This window comes from Scardinius erythrophthalmus (genome assembly GCF_964197995.2).
Source record: "Scardinius erythrophthalmus genome assembly, chromosome: 4".
Lineage (NCBI taxonomy): Eukaryota > Metazoa > Chordata > Actinopteri > Cypriniformes > Leuciscidae > Scardinius > Scardinius erythrophthalmus.
In genome coordinates, this window is record NC_138224.1 from 45,255,811 (window position 1) to 45,280,469 (window position 24,659).

Here is a 24,659-nt window from a genome sequence, read left to right on the forward strand (position 1 = left end):
TGAGTTGAACATTGAATTTACAATGCCTTGTATCTGACAGAAACATGTATAACAATGTTTTTTTACAAACATTTTTCTCTTACCAGAGAAAGCAATATGACACAAGTAGAGTTGTGTCAGTCCCTCCATATGACATTTGTATGTCAAAAGGCCTAGGGTAATGCAGGTTGTCGACATGAAAAAAAAAAACGAAATCCTGCTTTGATCTGATCACCTCATATGCATGGAAATGTTCTTGAAAAGTTTCTGTAACTAAAGGCACTGTGAGTAGCAACAGTTTTTCACACATTATCAGAACTGACTCAATTTGAAAAAACACGGGCACTTCAGATTCAACTTTGCCACAGATAACCAAGTTTGGCCGATAAATAAACCCATTATGTTTCGCCCATTTAACCTTCATAACCTGAATGCTACTGGGCACTTGCATTGCCATAGCAATTTCAGAACCTCCTTTTACCATATTTAAAGACACCATTTTTCCTGGACCAATATCTAACCGACTAAAAGTTGTTGAACTTCGGATATGTTGAGGATATGAAAGATCATATTCTACAGAATCAACTAAACTACTTCCATGGCACTTAAGATGCTTTCTTAAACCAGAAAAACTACCAAAAGAACGTGAGCATCCTTCTTGACCACACTTCAGAAAAAGAGTCCTGCCTGTACATAGGCCATGAATTACCTTAAAGTGCTTAACAAGGTTGTTTGGACTTCCATGGTCACTTTTGCAAAGAAAACACTTCATAGTCTCATCTCACCATTCTCGCCCGCAACTCTGCAACTCTAGGAGTCTCCTTTGTTTCCCCCATGTCGATGTTATAGATGGTTGTTTGCACAAAAGTGAAAAAGCTGCTCAGGGCAGAACTGTATGACGTACCAAAGACGTAATGGGCTTTAAAGAGTTCGTCAAAAGCTCCAACTGAACCTGTTGCCTTGCATGGAAGGGCATGCTTGTCAACCACAATGAAGTAGTAATGAATGGTGCTCTGTGTGGATCCCTGGGCGAGAAGGTAGGGCTGACTGCTTTGGGTGATGTTGTCTAGATGCTGCTGCACACTGGTTCCAACCTACAACAAAACACATTCAACAGAATTGTTTTAGTGACTAACTTCTGACAATAGATCAGATCACCTCCAACTGTGCTCAAGATTGAGGTGATGGAAGATATATTTCAAACAACTGTTAAAGGATTAGTTCACTTTGAAATGTTTTTGCTGATAATTTACTCACCCCAATGTCATCCAAGATGTTCATGTCTTTCTTTCTTCAGTCAAAAAGAAATGAAGGTTTTTGAGGAAAACATTCCATGATTTTTCTCAATATAATGGACTTCCATTGTGGCCAACGGTTTGAGGGTTCAAAGTCTGTCTCAATGCAGCTTCCATTCCAATACCATGACAATGTTTTCCTCAATTCATTTATTTTCGACTGAAGACAGAAAGACATGGACCTCTTGGATGACATGGGGGTTAGTAAATAATCAGCAATTTTTTATTTTTTTATATAAGTGAACTAAGCCTTTAAGCATACCTTTTGAAATCTGATGAGCTGATCTACAGCTTGATACGCAGAAAGCTTTCCCGGCCTTTTTCTACCTTGTGCAGATGGTGGTAGCAAATGTAGCAGCAGCAAGATGGCAGACATGTCACTGTCCCAGCCTACAAATAAGTAAATAAAAACCTGGTTAACATTATGCCATAGCATAGCATTCAAAATGACAACTTGCACCATTACCAAAATGTACCCACCTATATAACCCACAATAAAAAGTAAAACAGTTACATTCATACCATCCTCAACTTCAGCAGCTGACTCAGCATTGCGCATCAAATCCAAGAGTTCTGTAGTGGGTACAAGTCCATGGCTTTCCTTTATTACTTTTGCTTTAAAAGTGGTTGGCCACTTCTCCAAGAATTTGTTGGCTGTGGCCTCACCAAACAGAAATCTGAAATCTTGTTCTATCTGCAATGTAACACACATAGAAGTGATGAGTGATACCTAATATGCGACATTGGATATTTTGGTGATGCGGTGAATTAAGATGTCATACCAGTCCTGGTGTGTCCAGAAATCGTGGGAAGACCAAGAAGACATCTGATGATTTGGCTTCATCGTTGACCATTGCTTGCCGATACATGAAGGTCACTTTCATCTTCTCACGGACAGTCTTTTCATCAGCAGAGTGTCTCAAAACAGCAATAGCTGCTTCCACATCCTCATCAGATAGCTCTTTGTCAAAGGTGAAGGGCTGACGACCACGACCTGACCCACCAACTTAAGACAAAATACAATGTTAAAAACTCATTACTCTACAATTCACAGGTCACCATTATAATCACGTCACTGATCAGTAAACATACCTTTAGGAGATTTGCTGACTGAGGCACCCCTTTCCTCTGCTGTTTTTCTTTGTATGGTCTTCAATCGCCATGCAAGGTATCCCGAACCACTCTCTGGATCGTAGTAATGTTCCTAAGTGATTATAAATAAATTATAAAGGAGTACTATTAACATTTCATAGAGTGAATATGTGCATAATGTTGCAATAACCCATTTACTTACATATCCATGTTGTGAGTATGGGTCTTCTAGATAGGGAAACAAAGCTACTATCCCCTGTGCATACATCACTCTGACACTTTTGGGGGGAGATGTCCTAGCATATGAATTCAAAGTTAACATCACACTCAATTGACATTGCACAACACAATTTACATAATATTTGTAAAGTAATAATGTTTCTTTACAGCCCATCTATATGCTTAAAGGAGAACTCCGGTCAATTTTAACATTGAGCTCATTTTTTTTGTCAATTTGGAGTGCTGTCAGTACAGAGAACAACGACAAAAATCGGTGTTGCCTACACCGTGTTATCCTCTTTTTAAAATGTGCACCCTGTTGACTTAAATGGGGCAAATTTTAAACCTGCTTTTTAGCCTCTTAACATCCTTGATGTGTCATTACAAGTGCCCAGCCATGTTGAGTGATTCCTTCAGAGTGAACACGGTGAATCTGACTGCAGTAGATGTGAAAGATCTGGATAAAAGTTATGTTAATTCAACCAGCGCTCATACCTGTATTTACTTCCTGTTTTCGGTCGAAGTCCACAGTAGTCGATTGTCGAGTTTGCGCGCGTCTGAGTCTGAGTCTGCACCGTTGCTTAGTCACGCGTGCGAACTCGACAATCGACTACTGTGGACTTCGACCGAAAACAGGAAGTAAATACAGGTATGAGCGCTGGCTGAAATAACATCACTTTTATTCAGATCTTTCACATCTACTGCAGTCAGATTCACCCGTGTTCACTCTGAAGGAATCATCTAACATGGCTGGGCACTTGTAATGACACATCAAGGATGTTAAGAGGCTAAAAGCAGGTTTAAAACTTGCCCCATTTAAGTCAACAGGGTGCAAATTTTAAAAAGAGGATAACACTGTGTAGGCAACACCGATTTTTGTCGATGTTCTCTGTATTGACAGCACTCCAAATTTACAAAAAATGAGCTCAATGTTAAAATTGACCAGAGTTCTCCTTTAATACTTACCCATGCGTTTCTGTCATCTCAGCAGCAAGTATGTTAATCATCTGTCTTCTGGTGGCATCTGTCAGAGATTTGGTTTTTCCATACTCTAGCATAATGCGTTCACCACCAGGCTTGGAAGTTAGGATTTTCTCAATCAACTATAGGTGGAATAAAATGTGCTTTCCGTTATTGTAAAACCATATGTAATAATGATGGAAAAAAAAAAATAGTTATCTAAAGAACACTTCTCATGGTGAAACAACATTCAGATTGGACTTAACAGCAATTTCCACCACTTACCGCTTTTGCCTCATCATTTATGTGGCATGGCCTTTTAGGCTGGCTTCCTTCAGCAGCGGCTTCTTCTTCAACAGTGTCACACATCGTAAAATTCAGGATGATGGTGTCATCAGATGTACCCGAGCATGATGATGATGATGATTGAGAGACACCTGTTCATTATAAAATTAAAAACATATTACAAGAATTTTTTTTTTTTTTTTTTTTTAAGACAATAACTGTTCTCAATCCAGTCTTTAAACTAAACAAACTAGTTTGTGAATTGTCTGAATGAATACCAAGTCCTCCATTGCCCAGCATGATTCTCAAAGTTCCAGGTGACTCCTTCACTATTTCTTCAAAAACCTCTGAGTCAACTTCCGTGTCTGACTGGTCATACACCTTAATGTCTGGCTGCCTGCTTTCTGGTATGTTGAATTTTAGACACGCTGTTAAGAAAAATAAAATAAAAAATGCATTCCCTTCTCACAAGAATCAAAGTTCATATTTTTATATCATGTTGTGCCCAACCCTGCTCCTGCCGATCGACTGTCCTGCACAGTTCATCTCCAACCCTAATCAAACACACCTGAAGCAAACAATTAAGGTCTTCAGGATCACTTGAAAATTAAAGGCAGCTGCGTTTGATTAGGGTTGGAGATGAACTGTGCAGGACAGTCGAAGAGTCGATTGGTAGGTGAAGGGTTGGGTTACTAAATGATGAAAGACAAGACATCTGCAGCCGATTTTATGTAACTGAAAATATAAAGCACAACAGAAATGATTATGGACCTAACTAGATATTATAACATAATAGGTTAAAGCTGTATTATTTTGTCATTGTGTGATGAATATTGCAGTTTAAGCTAATGTACCCACCTTCTTTCAAGAAAGCATCGTATGTCAGTTCAGACAGCTTGACGTATTTCTGCTCTTCTCCAAATTGAACACGCAACAGCATTTTGCCTCTGTTAACAAAGAAAATATACATTCAAAATCATAATTTAGGGCTGGTTCAACTAAGAGTTAACGTTACCTATCTCAGTAGTGGCAATGCTAATACTTTGATGTTACACTGGCGGCAGAAGACAAAGTTGTGCTGTTTGAATATAACGTTATGCTATTTTCTGCAGTAAATTATAGGCTAACGTTAAAGTTAAGACGCACTGTCTCCCATTAGCTACCAAATAACTATGCCAAAGTTAGCTATTCGAACAGTAACCCGTTAAAATGGTTAAGCTATGTTAAACAAACACGTCATCCAATCCGTGATCTGAATTATCGTTTTATAAGACCAACATTAACTATCAGAAGCAAGCTAACATTACGTGTATATATCATGTTATATATATATATAGGCTATATATATATATAACTAGATTAACGTTGCCTGGGAAGCTAAAAAATATGTTAGTTAAGAATAGCTATTAACTGTATTAAATCTTTTGTTGTTAAATAGTGACCGAGTTAACGTTATTTTACGCATACTTTGAACATTCGTGAAAATATTGCAACACATAAACTCAGTTACCGATACGGATTGCTATAACTTGTAATATGACCTCAACTAATATCAGCACACCTCTAAAATGATCTAAAGATAAAAAATAGCATTTTGGTGTTGACAACACAGGATGTTACTTACCTAGTAATATCAGTGGCCTCCTGATTTTACTCCTTCGAAATCTTCCTCCAACGAAATGCGTGCCAAACGTTTGAAAAGCACAGCAGAATGGCGGGCATCCGATCATCACTGCTTTAGAGTTGAAATTGTCACTGCGTTTCTGCAGATTTTTACACTCACTTTTAACTCCACTGATAGAGCAACTTTACTCTCCAAAATGTTGAAAATACTCTATCTGGGTTAAAATAACTTTACTCTGAAATATTAACACCCCATTTTTTACTGTGCACTAACAACAACCTGTGCAAAATAACCATACAGGTCTGGAAACGATGTAAATACATAAAAGCAAATGGAATAACAGCAAACCTGCAACATTTTTTAGAAATGAATGTAAAAGTTATCTAGCATCCATAAAATACTTATCCAAAAGATAATCAATCCCTTGGTGAATTGTATAAAGTCAAGCACGAGTCTCTTTCTTTTTAAAAATATGTACATGCTTAAATTATTTTATTTTTATTTAATATTTTCTTCCTTACAAGCAATCCTTACAATAAAAATGTAAGTGTTTTGAAGATTGTGCTTCACACACAAACACATACATGTTATTTGTGTATATTTTCATATGCATATTATTGTTCCCTAATTGAGTTTGTAAGTTGATATGGTTCAATAAAATAAAATGTCTGGAAATAGGACGGCGTCCAGGGAGTGAATTTCGATGGGGGGATGCCTTTCAGTTAATTACTGATATATATTTTTTAAATCTATTATTCACTCAGTAGCATACGAAGGCAAAACAAATTTAGCACAAAAACGTAGAGCAATATAATAAAAATATGCCTTTACATTTAATCATTTAGATGCATATAATCATTAAGGGGCATAGAATTTAGTAGGGACACTAGCAATAATTTCGTTCAAAAATGTAAATATATTTATATATAAGCACTGTTGTCCAGTTGGGTCTTGTGGGTTTTATGTGGGTGTGATGATGTTCGGTATATGTGAAAGGAAGGAGACAGGGTCGGCTTTACTGAGGCTCGTGGATTTTTTTTATAAACTGCTCAAAACAAAACAAGGTGCTTCAAATAAACTTAGGCGTTTAACACATTCAATCCAACAGCAGCTCCACAGAGCATTCACACGATCGCCACGAGTCCTCAGTCAATCTCTCTCTCTAGCTTCCTGTTTCCCGGTGGCTTTTATCCGGTCTCTCCACACCAATTACTGAAACAAGACACAGGTGTTTGTCGTTTGCTCTTGACCTACTTACATACCTCTTGTCTCCTGGCTCTCTCTCCTGTTGCAGACCTATCTGAAACTTGTCATTAAATTGATGATAATCTACACATAAATGAATAGAACAATCTTTCTTTTGGACTACAACTATGGGTGAGGGATGAGGATTACAACTGGGTTTAACTATATCACGCTAATCTTGTTGATGTTCTTGATGAGACAACATTGTTCAAGCGAGCTCAAACAAATCAGCGTTAAGGCAAGCTGGAGCTAAACTGTAACAAATCCACTGGAGGCGAGTTGCAGAACACTAGTGCAGTTTATCCAAACGTGATCAAAATTAGTCATGGCAATTTCAAAACACTGCTTCATGATGCTTTCGAAACCTTTACGAATATTTTGTTCTGAATCAATGGTTTGGAGAGTGTATCAAACTGCCAGAGTCACGTGATTTCAGTAAACGAGGCTTCATTACGTCACAACTGTTTCTAAATGTTTCCAAACACTTTGAAATTTCAGTGGTTCCCTGCTGGGGGGCGATGATCTCTGTCAACCCATTAATCATGATAACCATTGAACACGTGTCTGTGAGTTTTACCTGATCTCTGATCAGTATTATACATTTTTAGACATTTTAATTAGACATAGTATAATTAAAATTAATAATGGTAGTTAATAGTCTCTTATAGATCTGTTTAGTCAGGTTCTTATAGATCCGTTTAGTCATAGCTGAGACATTCATACAACAAACAAAACAAACCCTGACAATTGATAAAAGAACATATAGACACTTGATAATCTTATTTGATAATTAGATAATAGCATTTGAAAGATTTTACTGTCAATAAAATCTGCAATAGATTTGTAAAAGGTGTTTTATGCATGTTTTGCCAGGGTTTTGTTGCATTTACACTGTTCTGACCACTAGGGGTCACCGTAGAGACGGGTGTTGGATTGTTTCGAAGCCTCGACACAATACGGCACATTTGCTTAAAGGTTGTATCAGTGATTTAAATTCTCTTTTAGGAGCTATTAACACGAAAGCACTGTCCCGCGTCAATCTGCATCACTTTTTATCTTCCACCACTAATCAAAATACAAAACAAAGAATTGACTAAGCAAAACTCGACTTCATGTGACTTAAACACTCACCACACAGCGGTTACACGAACAATACTTGACAAGGACACATGGCAAACGATGTTAGACATTGGCTGCGGCTGGATGTAACCGATCGGTGAGAGTTGACGCGTGTAGGCATATAAATTTCCGACCTCTCTCGTGGAGTTTGCATACTTTACCACAGCTGAAGTGAAATAAATGCAATATTTGCCAAATACACAGATGTTTCAGAAACATTTTCATTCAATACTTTATGTACTGCTTCATACAGCGTCTGTTTGAACAAGAATACAGTTCAACATAAGCGTATAGCTACTATCAATGAAGTGGAACCAAGGTTTTTTAGTCAGTTTTATTTTGATAAACATGACACAATATAACATCGCGACTACATGAAAAGAGTGTTTACTGTTATAAAAAACTGATTTGTGAGCTTTAGTGGAACTAAAGGTGTGAGAATAAACAGACACACGTGATCTTTGTCATGCGGTGGAACAGTTGTGTTGTCATCAGAGCTCGTGCAGCCGCTCTTGAGAAGCTGCGCTGGCTGAGTTCTCCGGCTACTCTCGAAACGCTCTCGCGGTACTTTGATGGCATACGTCACGTGGCGTCGGCGCTGTATCAAGTTGGACAAAATTTCTAACCGGCATGCACTGCTTCAAGTCAGCCGCCGATCGGTCTGCGCAGAGCTGTATGAAGTCCAACAAGCCTAAGGACTAATCACTAAACAAGACACACCGTTAAACATGATTAGACAATTAACCAATGACAACATGCCACAAAAGACTAGGGAAGCTCATGGCAGGATCACATGAGGGCAAGGGAATCACATGACTGACATGAAACATGAACCCAAAGCTTTACATAAACTCTGCATGACGCAATTCCTTGAATTCAGTTATGGGTTGCTTCTAGAGGGTGTGCCGTTGTCCTGCGCAGAATCTGCTTGTTTCTATTTTTGACTACTCTAAATAAACTCTGACCATTTATCACTGGAAAATAACAGATCCAATCCTGAGATCCAGAAAGAAAAGAAACGAGACTTAATCAGAGTAGACTGCTCTTTGTGCTACTCTAATCTTTAACTGTGTTTTTCAACCCCTAAACAGGAAGCCTGCTGAAGGACACACAGAGGACTGAGACTTTAGGGAATTTAACGAATAATTTTAATATTTGCTTTTACTTTTGCAAGTTTTAAACATTCAGTTATATCAGCCATATGCATTTATTTATTATCTTTAAAGAGAAAAAAGAGTGAGTTTCACTGATGATTAGGCAGCATTGTTGATGTAAAAAAATTGCGAAGCAGTATCTTGAATAGTATTTTTACTCACAAGTGTCTGTACTCACAAATCTGTATTTACTATTTGATCCAGTGATTACATTTGTGTCTTCTTTTTAGTGAAAAAAAAAAAAGCTCACTGAGATGATACAGATGGAAAAGTAAATAATAAAGTTATTGTGCAATTCTTCTGACAGGATTATTTTATTTAGCAAAATATCTCAGCATTCACTGATGCACTCAGTCACCATTATATGTTTGGTCTAAAGCGAGACTGCTCTCATGTTTTACTGAAGGACAGCAAATGCAAGTACATTTTCTGTCTTCCTTGCAGGACTGTGATATGAAGAGTGTGCAAAGTAACATTTTAGCAATAGTGTGAAAGTGGATCATACATAACAGGCACAATACTGGTATAAACATGAATATGCGTCACATGACTAAACTTACGTCAATGTTTTAAAAAAACTCAGTTTTGACAGTCCACACTATAACGCGAAAACGGTGTTTTCAAATTAATCCACTTTGGAGAATGTTTTTTATTAATAAAAATGTGTGTCAGTGTGGACAGAAGGACAAAACAGAAAGAAAAATATGCTTTTTATTTTTTTTAACAACAATTTTATTAATCAAAAATTGTCAAAAGTTTAAACAGCATTTAAAAGATGCCACACGTATTAGTGTGGACAAGGCCTGAATCACTGGAAGAACCCGTGTGTCCTGTGAAAGCATCAAACCCAACAGCAGGACCACAGCTCTGTCCACTTTTTAATATTCATATTTAGGATATTCAGCACATTCACTGTATTGTGGGGGAACATCTGCAGGATCGTGATTTACGGAAGAGTCGCTCACCAGAGGTACCTGCAAGAAAAACAGGTATGCCATCAGCTTTAATGCTTATTTATTGATAGTTCTAATCAATTCTTGAAAACACACACACACACACACACGTATGTATGTATATATATATATATATATATATATTTATTTTTATTTTTTTTTATTTTTTTTTCACAAAGTCCCATTAGACTGGTGCTACAAGCTTCTCTTACCTCTGATGGATTGGGTCTAAAGGCATAGGACTGTGGAATAACAACTTGGTGAACATTCAGCACCTTCGGAAAAATACACGTTGCGTTTTATACCTTCTTACTGCAATATAAATTTAATAACATTGGATGACAGTTCTAGTATTACAGGTTTATAGACAACACTATTTCAAATGGAAAAAGGAAAAGACAAAAATCCTGATGAAATATTTTGGTGTCGAAACTTGTGCAGATTATTGAAAACAATAGAAATTGAAAAACTACCCGTCTTTCTGTCAATCTGCAATGTCCTAGCAACCACCCAGAAAACCCTAGCAACTGCTTAGCAACCATAGCGGTCACTCAGCTTCTAGCCCTGAACGCATCACTCACCTGTGGAGAACAAGCGTTGGCTTTACAGGCAAATGCTGACAGAAAGATGGAGATGATAAACTCAAGGACAGTGAATACCAAGGACACACCACTGATCCCCCGGAAGAGGATCTGAGAAAACACTCATCATTAGCACAAATATCAATAAAATAAATGATAGTTACTCACTCATACGCTGGCTGCAAGTGCAGAATGTACAATCCTTGAGGTTCATATGGTATTATAACAAATCAAACTTAATGTATAATGTCAAAGCCTTCTTGCATGGTGAACAGGGCTTGACATTAACTTTTTTGCTCACTAGCCACTGTGTCGAGTGGTTTTCAGAAGTTACACTCAGCATTTTCACAGGCAACAATTTTACCAAAACCATGAGGAAAAACTGCCATATAGATATTTTTACTACTATCTCATAATTTGGCTACAGTCAAACCACAAATTATAGCAAAATAAAGTAACTGTGAAATTCTTCATCCAAAAATTCTTCATACAGTGACTACCAAATTATTCAGACACTTTGACCTGACCATGTTTTGCTTTACTGTTTTTTCTTTAATTGCTAATGTGACCTTTTTACACACAGACTGGACAAAATGAAGCATTGCTTGGTAATTGGTTGACCTAAATTGGTATTATGTAATTGTGTAATTAAATTTAACAGATGACAGCTAATCAACCTAATTCATTTGTGAGACAGTCTAACAGAAGGATGGACAAAACCAGTGAAATATCAACTGATTTGATAACTCTGAGTTCTTGTCATTTTTTATTACCATTTTCTAAACTATAGCGAATAAACTGATAATGTGAGAAATGTTGATGGTGTCTGAATATATTTCTGGAGCAAATGAAATGAGTGAGTGAGGAGAGGCGGGTTTGTGTGTAACTCGCTGTCACTATTTTTGACCACTACATTGCACTTAGTTTATTATTTCAGATGATTTTTTAAAAGACTACAATTGATAAATGTATATATGAAATTCAGTCCGCCGAAGCGATTAGTAGGAGTGACTGTAACACGCCACTGCTGAAATACACACGCATTTGACGGGTGTTAAAGGAGAACTCCGGTCAATTTTAACATTGAGCTCATTTTTTTGTACATTTGGAGTGCTGTCAATACAGAGAACAACGACAAAAATCGGTGTTGCCTACACCGAGTTATTCTATTTTTAAAATTTGCACCCTGTTGACTTCAATGGGGCAAGTACTAAACCTGCTTTTAGGCTCTTAACATCCTTGATGTGTCATTACAAGTGCACAGAAAATGTGAGTGATTCCTTCTGAGTGAACACGAGTGGATCTGACTGCAGTAGATGTGAAAGATATGTATAAAAATGATGTTATTTAAGCCAGCGCAAATACCTGTTTACATCCTGTTTTTCAGTTGAAGTCCAAAGTAGTCGATTGCCGAGTTCACGCGCATAGGTTTAGTTACCTATGATCACGCGCGTGAACTCGGCAATCGACTACTTTGGACTTCAACCGAAAAACAGGATGTAAACAGGTATTTGCGCTGGCTTAAATAACGTACTCGGTTACTAATGTAACCTCGGTTCTCTCTAGAAGAGGGAACGAGTATTGCGTAAGGTTAGCTTACGCATCGGGAAAGTCTTCTTTCTTCGAGATCTGAAGCCAAAAAATTATCCTTAATTTTGTATACATTGTCAACGCAGTGCAGCAGCCGACAGACCTAGGCAGGCTGTATAAGCGTGCTCATTGGCTGCTCGGCGGCAACTGCTTAAGCCTATCAGTGAGCGCTCTGAACGCGGCAACCAATGAGGGCGCTTCGCGCCCTCCACACCCTTCTAACCGTCAGAATGGGTGTGGCCAGCGTGTATATATTCAGCGCTCATAGGCTAAAATTCTGGTTTTCGCAGTCTGAAGCGCAAAAGCTCGTGGCGCGACACGGCAGGTTACGCAATACTCGTTCCCTCTTCTAGAGAGAACCGAGGTTACATTAGTAACCGAGTACGTTCTCTTACGAGAGGTCTCTCGTATTGCGTAAGGTTAGCTTACGCATCGGGAACCCTTTGTCAACGCCGTGTGCGCCGAGCATCCAGCCCATGAATCCCAGGGAAACCGGGGAAAACACTCTGCTGGGCCGGTCGGAGAGACGGGCCAGCGCAGTACAGGCACTTCATGCAGCATATGAAATAGAGCGGCGCGGCCGGTCTATAAACATATAACAGTACAAACAGTAGGGCCGGCAGAGCGAGCCCATACAGTACATAAGCACTCATAAGGGTAGGAGAAAAACGACATAGTCGGTCTCACATGAAGGGAAAAATTCCCGCGCGACAGAGAATAATACGGGCGGCCAGCAGCGCGGGCCAGCACCGACAACAGCGCGTAACGGGAAATAGGAAACAGAGCGGATCAGCCGGTCTGAGTCAAACACTTCACCCTGAGTATAGTACCAGAATAGCGCCAGCATATGAACGTAGTCTGCACACGAGAAATGGGCAGAGCATACATGTCACTTATGCTGACAGTATTTTTGCTTGCAGGGCAGGAACTTCCAGGTTATAAAACCTCACGAATGTTGACGGGGAGGCCCAGCCCGCCGCCATACAAATACCGTGATTAGAAATTCCGCTGGACCAGGCCCACGACGAGGCCATGCCTCTAGTAGAGTGGGCTCTGATGCCCAGAGGGCACTGCAGGTGTCTGGAGGCATAAGCTGCTGCTATCGCGTCCACTATCCACCTGGACAAGCTCTGCTTCGAGGCGGCAAGACCCTTGGTGCGTCCGCCGAAGGAAACAAAGAGCTGCTCTGAACGCCTGAAAGCGGCGGAGCGCGTGATGTAAACTCTTAGCGCCCGGACAGGGCATAGGAGGTTATCACTGTCCCCACTGTCGGATGCTGGCAGAGCCGAGAGGGACATAACTTGTGCCCTAAACGGGGTTCCAATCGCTTTGGGGATGTAACCGTGTCTCGGTCTGAGAATGACTTTCGAGTCATTCGGCCCGAACTCAAGACATGCAGGGCTAACAGATAGCGCGTGCAAATCACCCACTCGTTTGACTGAAGACAGAGCTATCAGAAAAACGGTTTTAAGCGACAGATACTTTAGATCCGCGGATTCAAGCGGTTCAAAGGGAAAAGCCTCTAGGGCCGCTAGGACCAAGGACAGATCCCACGAGGGAACCGAGGGGGGCCGCGGGGGATTCATCCGTCTAGCTCCTCTGAGGAAGCGGATAATGAGCTCATTCCTTCCCATTGCCCGGCCGCGCGTCGTCTCAGCGAACGCTGCAATAGCGGCCACATATACTTTGAGCGTGGAAGGGGATCTGCCCTTTTCCAACAGCTCTTGTAAGAAGGAGAGCACCCGCGGGACCCCGCATGCGCGCGGATCCAAGTTTTTAGTAGCGCACCATTTAGAAAACACCGACCATTTAGACGCGTAGAGCCGTCTCGTGGAGGGGGCTCTCGACTGTGTGATCGTGTTCACGACCCCTTCTGACAGGTCAACGGGTATCCGTTGATCACCCATGTATGCAGCGACCAGCGCTCTGGATGGGGATGCCAGATCGATCCACCAGCTTGGGAGAGGAGATCCTTTCTCACCGGGATCGGCCATGGGGGTGAGTGCGACAGCCTCACTAGCTCTGGGTACCAAGTTTGGTTTTCCCATCGCGGGGCTATAAGCAGCACTGAGTGGTGCGTTTCTCTGATCCTCGAAATGACCTGTGGCAACAGGGAGATCGGAGGAAAAGCATACAGCAGGAGGCTGGGCCATGTCTGGGACAGCGCGTCCTCGCTCTTCGAATAAAACTTCGGGCATTGAGCATTGTCTTTCGACGCAAAGAGGTCGATTTCCGCTCTGCCGAATAGGCGCCAGAGAAACTGGACTGTCTGGGGGTGCAGAGACCATTCTCCCGGGGGAATGTTGTCCCTGGACAGTCTGTCTGGACCGACATTCAGGTGGCCCGGCACGTGCGCGGCTCTCAGCGAGCGCAGCGAGCGGTAAGCCCACACGAGAAGGCGTTCTGTCAGCCTGCACAGATTCCTGGATCTGACACCGCCCTGTCGGTTCACATAGGATACCACGGACGTGTTGTCCGAGCGGACTAGCACATGGTGATCCCGTATGAATGGGAGGAAGCGCCTGAGCGCGTTCTCGACCGCTATCATCTCCAAACAGTTTATGTGGAGGCATTTTTCCCGGTCTGACCATAGGCCAAAAGCCGGTTTGCCCTCGAACAGAGCGCTCCAGCCTGAGGTGGAAGCGTCCGTCGAGATAACTTTGCGGTGTGAGATAGCTCCCATTGTCACTCCCCGCTGGTAGCAGTCGGCCGCTAACCAGGGCTTCAGAGCTGAAACGCAGCTCTGAGTCACTCTGATGCGAATACCGCCGGAAGCCCATGCTCTGTGAGGCACTCGGGCATTCAGCCAGCGTTGTAGCGGGCGCATTCGTAAAAGACCCAGCCGAAGCACTGCTGCGGCTGAGGCCATACAACCCAGTAACCTCTGAAATGTTTTGAGAGGTACGGTGCTGCCCGGCCGGAGGAACGCGGCCAGGCGTCGAATGCAGCGCGCGCGCTGTGTCGACAGGCGGGCCGTGTACTGATATACCTGACCGTCGAAGGCGAATCTCAAGAATGGCCTGTGACGGGGTATTATCTGGATCTGAAAAGCACGCGTCTTTTAGATCGAGAGATATAAACCAGTCCCTCGGGCGAATTTGCGCGAGAATTTGTCTGGTTGTGAGCATTTTGAACGGTCTTCTCATAAGAGCCTTGTTCAAACGTCTCAGATCCAAAATTGGTCTGAGAGCTCCGTCCTTCTTGGGAAAGAGGAAATAACGGCTGTAAAAGCCCGACTCGCTCATGGAAGGGGAAACCGGTTCTATAGCCCTTTTGCACAGAAGCGTAGCTATTTCTGCTCGAAGTAGATGTGCTACTTCCCCATTCACTCTGGTCTCGATACGCGCTTGAAAGCGCGGAGGGCGGCGAGCGAACTGCAGAGTATAGCCCTGTTTTACTGTGCTTAGCACCCGTTCTGATGCGCCTGGAATAGCTTCCCACGCTTTTGCGTGTGCAGCCAGGGGCAGAATGGCCTCCGGGCTCCGATCGCCGCGCATCGCGGGCTCGAGAGCTCGAAACGGAGGGGCGGGCGCGGCGCGCGCGCTCTTGGTGCTTAGATACGGCGGATCGCACGCAGCGATAGCTGGCCGTTTTACACACAGTGTCCCGGTGGCTTTGGACGGGGAACATATAGTGTGAGGCGCGACGCGCGATGTCGGCGTCGGGGCGAAAATGTTAGTTAGTATGTGTGAGCGCTCGAGGGCGGGCACAGGACTTACATTTAAAACATGACCGGTCGTGCGAGGCCGTGTGACAGAGCGGGCAGTGAGTAGGTGTGGGCACGGAGAAGTGGACACGTGACCTACTTTTAACACTAAAGCGGCTTTTGCCTGCTTCATGAGAGTGGGCTCTGTGAGAGACACGGGATGTATAGTGCTTGTGTACAGGGGTGAGCACAGAACGTGGGCACATTCACTGTACTAGAAACACATACGGCGTCAGCCATGCAACCAGACATTATGCTCTTTTGAAATTTCTCTGGGTTGCCGTGAGAACGGCGGATGCGCGCAGGCGAGCGGGTAGATATACCGGCTCGTTGACTGCGAGATAAACAGCTGCAGTAGCCGTGGCAACGGGGACTGACAGAGCGTTAAGCTTCGACGGTGGTCCAGCCGCAGGGCTGCGGGATTTAACCGTCTTTTCTTCTCTCGTGTTTAGACGCTCAAAAATACTCGAGCACCCTGAGAAGGTGTGGTGCGAGAGGCGGGTTCGCTTTCTGTAAGTAAGAAAGACTGGCCGCGAGCTCGGAGAAGCAAGCAGCATAAATTTTTATCTGCCCCGAGAGCTGGGATCGAACGCAGATCTCCCGCATGAAAGCGTATGATTCTGCCACTGAGCCACAGGGGAAAACACATTAGCTTTCAGTTAGCGCGAGCATATAAAAAGCGACCTCATGTGTCGCGTCGCCGTTTGTTTGCAGGCGTGCGTGTGTTTAAAACAGGCTCGTTTACTGCAATAGTAATATTTCCAGTCGCCTGAACTTAAGAGGGGACTGAGAAATGTGTGAGGATTGGCGGTTGTCCAGCCGTAGCGAGACTAACACACTCTCTTCTCTTTTCGCCGGTGAGTGAGGCGCGCACGCTGAACGCTGCTCGTGACCGTCCGCTTTGTCATCCCTTGAACAGTGCAATCTGCGCGGCCCAACGAGGGAGAGAGCGGGCTTGTTTTCTGTATGTAAGAAAAACTGGCCGCGAGCTCGGAGAAGCGAACAGCATAAACTTTATCTGCCGCGAGAGCGGGGACCGAACCCGGGTCTCTGGCTTGACAGTCTAGGATTCCGCCACTGAGCCACAGGGGAGAATACATTAGTACTCGGTTAGCGTCATCATGTCTTGTGACGGCGTTTGCTTGCAGGCGAGCGTGTATTTATAACAGGCTCGTATACTGCAATAGTAACAATTCCAGTCGCCTGAACTTAAGAGGGGACTGAGAAATGGAGGTTATAGTCCAGGCCACGGCGGGACGAAAACACTCTGTTCCCCTTTCACCGGTGAGTGACGCGCGAGGACGGAGTAGCTTTCTTGTAACGTAAAGAGAGCTCCAAGACCGTCCGCTCCTGCCATCCCTTGTGAGCGGCGCAGTTTGCGCGGCTCGAACAGAGGGAGAGGAAACTCGCTCCGAGACCGTCCGCTCCTGCCATCCCCCGTGAGCGGCTCAGTTTGCGCGGCTCGAACAGAGGGAGAGGAAACTCGCTCCGAGACCGTCCGCTCCTGCCATCCCCCGTGAGCGGCTCAGTTTGCGCGGCTCGAACAGAGGGAGAGGAAACTCGCTCCGAGACCGTCCGCTTCTGCCATCCCTTGTGAGCGGCGTAGTTGCACGGCTCGAACAGAGGGAGAGTACGGGTATCTATCACATTCGCCTCATCTCCTGACGCGGCGGCGGCGCGGGCGAGAGCCGGCGGTTGAGCGGCCGGGAGGGAGAGGGCGAGAGAGAGCTCGAGGGAGAGGTTCCGGCGAGCTCCTCAGTCACAACAGTCTCCGGTGGTCGCTGCGAGCGGCGCTTCTTATTGCGCGGCCCGGCAGGGACAGGCGGAGCGACAGCTTGGTCGAAAGCTTCAAGTCGAGCCCGCAGGGTCGACATTGAAAGCTCTTCGCACTCGGAGAGTGCGGTGGCGGCGTGCCCGCGGCCCAGGCGGAGAGCGCAGAGAGGTGGCGGTCTCCGTTGCTGAGCGGGGCGCGGCACGAGCCGCAAAAACGAGGCGTTTTTACAAAAACGCCTCGTGCTCTTTTAGAATACACACAGAAACAGTAATAATGTAAAGGATATGTCGCCGGATAGCGTAGCAGGCACGGATGGCTGAAGGCGGCGAAGACGGCCGGCTTCCTCAGGCGCTGTCCTAAGCTTGCTGGTCACTGGTTTCAACAGCGGCGGCTCTCAAGATCCAGCGATGCGAAGAGCGTCGCTGAAGACAAGAAAATCAGAATTTTAGCCTATGAGCGCTGAATATATACACGCTGGTCACACCCATTCTGACGGTTAGAAGGGTGTGGAAGGGCGCGAAGCGCCCTCATTGGTTGCCGCGTTCAGAGCGCTCACCGATAGGCTTAAGCAGTTGCCGCCGAGCAGCCAATGAGCACGCTTATACAGCCTGCCTAGGTCTGTCGGCTGCTGCACTGCGTTGACAATGTATACAAAATTAAGGATAATTTTTTGGCTTCAGATCTCGAAGAAAGAAGACTTTCCCGATGCGTAAGCTAACCTTACGCAATACGAGAGACCTCTCGTAAGAGAACATCATTTTTATACATATCTTTTACATCTACTGCAGTCAGATCCACTCGTGTTCACTCAGAAGGAATCACTCACATTTTCTGTGCACTTGTAATGACACATCAAGGATGTTAAGAGCCTAAAAGCAGGTTTAGTACTTGCCCCATTGAAGTCAACAGGGTGCAAATTTTAAAAATAGAATAACTCGGTGTAGGCAACACCGATTTTTGTAGTTGTTCTCTGTATTGACAGCACTCCAAATGTACAATAAAATGAGCTCAATGTTAAAATTGACCGGAGTTCTCCTTTAATATCAAGACGTAAATTATTAGTAACAGTAAGTGGTCTATTAAATTCTTCTATTAAATGCAAGTAAAACTGTGACTAGAAAAGTTGTTAACATACCTTGTAATTATAACAGTTATATCTATAGCAGTAAGGGATATGTCCTACAGACAACTCCAATGAAAGGATAATAATGGAAATGCCTGCAGTTATAGCACTTGAGATGTTCATTCCAAGTGAACCTTTCACCTATAGACAGAAAAACAAGTTAATTAGTTAGAAAGCACTTTACCCAGTGTGTTAAAGCAGATCATGAAACAATATATATGGAGCACTATAAAAAAAAAAAAAAAAAAGTTGCAAGTTGCAATTATAAGGCCCAAGACCTATTCTTCTTTAATAGAATAGCAATACATTCATTCATTCATGTCTGGCAACTTGACATGTTTTCTGTATCATGTAAAACTAAAGGTAATTTGGAGATCACCGATTTCTTTGCAAACTGATTAGATTTTGATTAGACTTCATTGCTCTTTATGAGAATATAATGGATTTTATGCATAGTCAATCAAATTAACCATTTACAGAGCATCCGGAAAGTATCCATAGCGCTTCACTTTTTCCACATTTTGTTATGTTATGTTATGTTATAGGCTTAATCCAAAATGGATCTGAGCCTCGACACAATCCTGTCTCAGAGCTGTACAGACACTTCATGGCTTGGTTTGTGCTCTGACATGCACTGTTAACTGTGGGACCTTATATAGGCAGGTGTGTGCCTTTCCAAATCATGTCCAATCAACTGAATTTACCACAGGTGAACTCCAATCCAGCTGTAGAAACACCTCAAGGGTGATCAGTGGAAACAGGATTGCACCTGTGCTCAATTTTGAGTGTCATGGCAAAGGCTGTGAATACTTATGTACATGTGATTTTTTTGTTTTTTATTTTTTATAAATTTGCAACGATTTCAAGCTAACTTCTTTCACGTTGTCATTATGGAGTATTATTAGTAGAATTTTTAGGAAAATAATGAATTTAATCCATTTTGGAATAAGGCTGTAACCAGGGTGCGATTTGTGAAAAAAACAGAGGGGGGGGGGGGGTGTTTTGAAACATTTTTATTCATAAAAATAAATCATGAGAACATGAACTCATCACTGCATTTGCAGAAATTGTAAAATCTTTTTTCTTATTAACTCATGAAGTAGCCTAACGCAATATATTTACTCTAATAGCTTATCTTTTTTCTTTTTTTTTTTACTGCTGCTGTTAAAGTAATAACATTAACTTTACATCGTGATGCTGAGCTACAGTGAAATGGTAGAAAAGACATGCATTATTTGTGTTAGTCAATTCGCCTCATTCGCGCGAACTGGATGCGTGAATGAGGCTGGTCTACCGCGCCGCGCTAAGCCTCATTTGCGCCGCAGGACCTCTAGACGCGCGTAAACGCGTCTTTACATTGACTTAACATTGAAATCATTCGCGCCAGACGCTCAAGACGTGAGACGCGCCAGACGTGAGTGAGTAATCAAAAAACTTTTGCTTTAGCCTCAATTGAGTGAAAGTTTGAAAAAAGTTTGTTGCTTGGACCCCTGAAAATAACAAGTGATTTGCGCATACCAAACATAAACTGGAGGAGGCTTTGCCATGGAGTTTATTTTCTGCAGCAATGCAGAGTGATCCTGCGATAATGTACTGAGAGGAGAGAGAAAGGATTATTCTGTTAGAATATTTAGCCTGTGTTAGAAAAGACTGAACTGTACTTAAATTGTACATTGTTTCCTTACGATGAGAGATCCCCAATAAGGAATACCACTGAAGACAAAGATGGATTCTGCATTGACTGTAGACACGATTCCCAACAGGAGAATCAGCAGACCGATCATTATCTGGACAGTCTGAGGAAGACCAGAAAACAGGTTCTTATTGCAGGGGAATAGTGAATCACAGTTATTAGCTGAGCAGGGTTGCCAGGTCTGCACAACAGTTTGTTAATGTTTGTACTTGTCACCGCTAGGGCCGAGGACAACCACCACTCCGGAGGAGCTACACCAAGACACACCAAAAGCCAGACAAGGGGGGATGAAGGATGAGGGACAGATTGGTCCAAAGGCCAGGACCTTCAGATGGCAGACAGCAGGCCAACGTAAGTAATGAGTAGGACACAGGAGGCTACAGGTAAGGATCGACAGACGGTGGGTTTTCTCTTCTCACAGGACAGCATCAGATAACTGAGTGTCACCTCTCTTTCACAGGACGACGGGGAATAGACCAGGACCTTTTTTTGGTGGGGAGCAACGAGCAGTATATGGTAGGCAGAAGGCAATAACCGTCCGATCAAATGCAGTAGTCAGCAGTAGGTGGCGGGCAGGGTACAAGGGACTACAGGTGGGTGGCAACAGACAGTGGGCTTTCTCTTTTCACAGGACAGCGTCAGCTAACTGGGTGTCACCTTCCTTTCACAGGCCAGCGGCAGTTGGAGTGCAGTGACGGATAATAGGATCCCTCACCGGGCAGCGATGGCAGAATGCAGTGGCGGATAGCAGTTTCTCTATGTTCACAGAACAACAGTGGTGACTACAGAATCCAGCAGTTAACAACTGAGTCTTCTTACCACAGGGTAGCGATGGCAGCATGCAGTGGCGGATAGCAGTTTCTCTATGTTCACAGAACAGCAATGGTGAGTACAGAATCCAGCAGTTAACAACTGAGTCTTCTTACCACAGGGTAGCGATGGCAGCATGCAGCGGCGGATAGCAGTTTCTCTATGTTCACATTAATTCTTGGTACTCCACCAGACTAGATGGTCTCCGACTAAGTTTTCAAAGTGCTGGTAACATCAAACGCTCAAACACTCGTGCATGTATCAAACCACTTTAAATATTCAACGTGCTCACTTCAATCGTCAGACACTGCAATGACACACCGTTTAACAGTGAAAAGTGTACCTTCACTTCAGCTCGTCGGGGCCGGCCGATCCACTATGAGGATACTTTCAAAAGGGAGACACCGAGTTCGACCAACAATCTGCAATTCAGACCCCTCTCATTTCCCTCACCACGCCAACCATCTTTACTTCCGCTGCCATCCTGCCGCCTCTGCCTCTCGTCTTCTCGTAACCTCGACTTTGATCACAACCGCTCTGCTTGCCTGCGCACTCCTCCCTTCAACCTGCCGTTTCTCTCTCTTCAAACCGCCACGCACACTCACTCATTCCCAACACACGCTCAAATAGCCACTTGATTATCCACCGCAGCTGTTGCTCATCAATATGGGTGTTACACCGGAACTGTTTCCCCAAGGGAACTCGTTCCGTTCATTGTAGTTCCTATTCGTCACCCGGTGACATCCTAATGCTTTTTTGTTTGTTTTTTTCCGTACCTTTCCTTCACACGTATAAAAATAAATTTTATTGAAAGATTTCTCACCCCAAGTGCTTTTGGTTGGCCTTTCAGGAAAGCCTGAAGTCCTTGAGGAGCTGAAGCTGTCTGTGGCACATAAACAGTCGCTGGAGCCGTTTGTTCTGGGGCCTGAAACTGGATGATCAGCGTCGACGAGTTTGTGGGAATGACGGTACTAGACATTCTTGTTTCTGAAACTGAAATTGACCTGTACAGAATAAAGACATGTAAAAACATGTGAAGAATAAAAATGAGAAACCTCAGATTGTTTTCATGGCAAGAGTTCAAAAGATAACACCAATTCAATTTTATGAGGAAAAAAAGGTCTGAAAATGTTTTAAATATACAGAAAAAAATTAGGGATTCTCGATTTGGTATGCAACTGAATGCACTCTTCAGTTGTTTTTTGCTGTGTGTTCTTATAGAGATATAGAGATAACGCATTCTGTGGTGTAATACTGTTTCCCAGAATGAAAGTTAAAGTGGGTGGAGCTCAGATGCTTAGGAGGGGTGGCAAAGCTACACACTATTTCCAGGAAATCAAGTCTGACACACTACTGTAATATAATCTCTTTTCACAATAACTATAATATTAAATTGAATCTTACTTAATTTGTCTTTGTTGTATTTAATATAATCTGCATGCTGGTTTGGAAACAGTCTTGTAAATATTGTACAAAACATGTGACATAACAATAATAAGCACAGTCAAAACCATTTATCTTACCTTATTTGGAACAAATTTGGCCCAATAATCAGTAATTCAAGACTTCTAAAAAATAGAGAAAAAATTGAGAAAACTAATTGATTTTCTTGTTTTTGGATTGTAAAAAACAACAAATTTTGCAGCATACTGTATCATTTGTGTTAATTATGGGTATATAAGCCAAATTCATTACCTTTAGTATGCTGTTAAAAACGAAGTGAGGAAGCTGGATCTTCCAGACAATAGAAAACACAGGGCTAAAAAAACAGGACTAGACGAGGAAACAAGGAGCACTTGGGGAAAATGAGGGTGGGGAAACAGTGGAAGAACTACAAAGACCAAGTACAAGACTACAAAAGGACAGGAAATCATAAAAGATAAAAAATACAGGACACTAAACAAAAGACCTAACACTAGTGCATCCCAGACTCAAACTCATCATAAGGTATCCCTGAGAGTTAAACATCTAAAACCATACTATCACACACAAGCAGGAGATGAGACAGATATTCACTGAGCTGAGGCCTCATTTATAAAACTTTCTGTAGATTTCATACTAAAAGTCTGCATACGCACAAAAAGTTTTCAGATTTATAAAACCATGCATGCCAGAACCTGCTCAAAAATCCCAGTCAGCGGAAGATTGTTTGTACATGCATCTCAATCCCCGTCACCTCCCCGAAATAACCATACATGGAGCTTACAGTGCCTAGTTTCACTATCTGTATCATTTCCATTCATATTCCCATCCACTTGATATCATGTTTAACACCATCAAAGGTACAAGACATTGGAAAATATTAGATACGGAATATAAATGGCATTTGTGCTATTCACATTACATTGCTAAAACTCATCCAATATCCTTGCTATGTTTTAGGATAAATATTAAAATATACATAAAAACTATTGTATTGTATAAACTATTTCTCAAATAAAGTTTTTAGAATAGTGTTGATCTATTCATTTCCACAGGTCAAATAGTATTTTAATTGTTTTAACCCTCTGGGGTCTAAGGTGTTTTTGGGGTCCTTGAGATGTTCTGACATGCCCTGACATTTGTGCTTTTTTCAGTTGCTTATAAACATATTAATGGCAAAGGTGTAATTACACTCTATTTAGCACAAAAATATATTTATCACTATTTATACATAATATGTGAGCAACAATGTTTATGCATGGTTATTGAAAAAACTAAAAACTAAAGTTTCTGAAATAATGCCACAAAACACATACTAAATATGTGTCAATACGACTTTTGACTAATGGATGTTGTCGCCTAGAGTTTTTTCTTCAAAATGATCTGAAAATCATCCTGCCTAATCATTCAAATAAAACAATACATTAATTTAAATTTTGCAAGACACTTTCTGTTTGGAAAGGCAATATGCGAGTGGGGGTCAACGATCCAACACCATCATGCATATTTAGTGGTTCGCACCTGAGGAGACAATGGGGCCCGCATACTTAATGAGCCATTCATTCAGGTGTGTCACTGAGCCACAAGAAAGAATGCAAGAGCAAAATGTATGTGTGTGAATATATATATATATATATATATATATATATATATATATATATATATATATATATATATATATATATAGTGTATATATATATATTCTACCAAATTGGTTCACAGTTGGAAGCATCTCATTTTTTTATATTTTTCCACAAATTGTATAATATCCAAGGAAAACATGTCTAGTAATTGTGCAGTTAATTCTCATACTGTATTTTCAGTTTTGGAATATATATCCTCTCCCCAAATTTGTCACTAATAAAACACAATAAATATTATTTAAAGAAAAGGCTTATATTTTCCTTTTAATAGATTGTTTACATCTACCTTGTAAATAGATTTTTTTTATTAAAAAGGTTACAATTACAACAACAATTCAAGTGTAATCTTTCTTTGTAAAAACTAAAGTATACATTTTATCATACATATTTCA

The 24,659-nt window shown here is 42.2% G+C and overlaps 2 protein-coding genes across 2 annotated transcripts; both read right to left on the reverse strand.

The window, feature by feature from the left end:
* Positions 1-579: 579 nt before the first annotated feature.
* On the reverse strand, positions 580-4,380 carry LOC308689184 (uncharacterized protein). The gene is made up of 10 exons (XM_081362763.1): positions 4,341-4,380; positions 4,109-4,258; positions 3,831-3,982; positions 3,552-3,688; positions 2,569-2,662; positions 2,367-2,478; positions 2,057-2,280; positions 1,797-1,968; positions 1,537-1,664; positions 580-1,073 (listed from the first exon to the last, which is right to left on the reverse strand). The coding sequence occupies exons 2-10, from the start codon at positions 4,128-4,130 to the stop codon at positions 756-758; spliced, it is 1,359 nt and encodes a 452-aa protein (XP_081218889.1). The 5' UTR covers positions 4,131-4,258; positions 4,341-4,380; the 3' UTR covers positions 580-755.
* Positions 4,381-9,694: 5,314 nt separating this feature from the next.
* LOC308689643 (membrane-spanning 4-domains subfamily A member 4A-like) lies at positions 9,695-22,902 on the reverse strand. The gene is made up of 8 exons (XM_081363473.1): positions 22,898-22,902; positions 22,026-22,195; positions 20,385-20,495; positions 20,218-20,292; positions 18,712-18,840; positions 10,507-10,617; positions 10,138-10,200; positions 9,695-9,946 (listed from the first exon to the last, which is right to left on the reverse strand). Exons 2-8 carry the CDS (start codon positions 22,179-22,181, stop codon positions 9,851-9,853), a joined length of 741 nt encoding a protein of 246 aa, XP_081219599.1. The 5' UTR covers positions 22,182-22,195; positions 22,898-22,902; the 3' UTR covers positions 9,695-9,850.
* Between the last annotated feature and the right edge of the window lie 1,757 nt (positions 22,903-24,659).

Bases quoted from the DNA above. Each gene is read 5' to 3' on its own strand.
- LOC308689184 (XM_081362763.1), bottom strand. From the start codon at position 4,130: ATGCTGGGCAATGGAGGACTTG. The intron at 3,983-4,108 runs GTATTCATTCAG...TATAATGAACAG, and splicing joins GCTGGGCAATGGAGGACTTG to GTGTCTCTCAATCATCATCA. The intron at 3,689-3,830 runs GTAAGTGGTGGA...TTCCACCTATAG, and splicing joins TAAATGATGAGGCAAAAGCG to TTGATTGAGAAAATCCTAAC.
- LOC308689643 (XM_081363473.1), bottom strand. From the start codon at position 22,181: ATGTCTAGTACCGTCATTCCCACAAACTCGTCGACGCTGATCATCCAG. The intron at 20,496-22,025 runs GTGAGAAATCTT...GGTCTTCCTCAG, and splicing joins GCCAACCAAAAGCACTTGGG to ACTGTCCAGATAATGATCGG. The intron at 20,293-20,384 runs GTAAGGAAACAA...CTCTCCTCTCAG, and splicing joins CTTATTGGGGATCTCTCATC to TACATTATCGCAGGATCACT.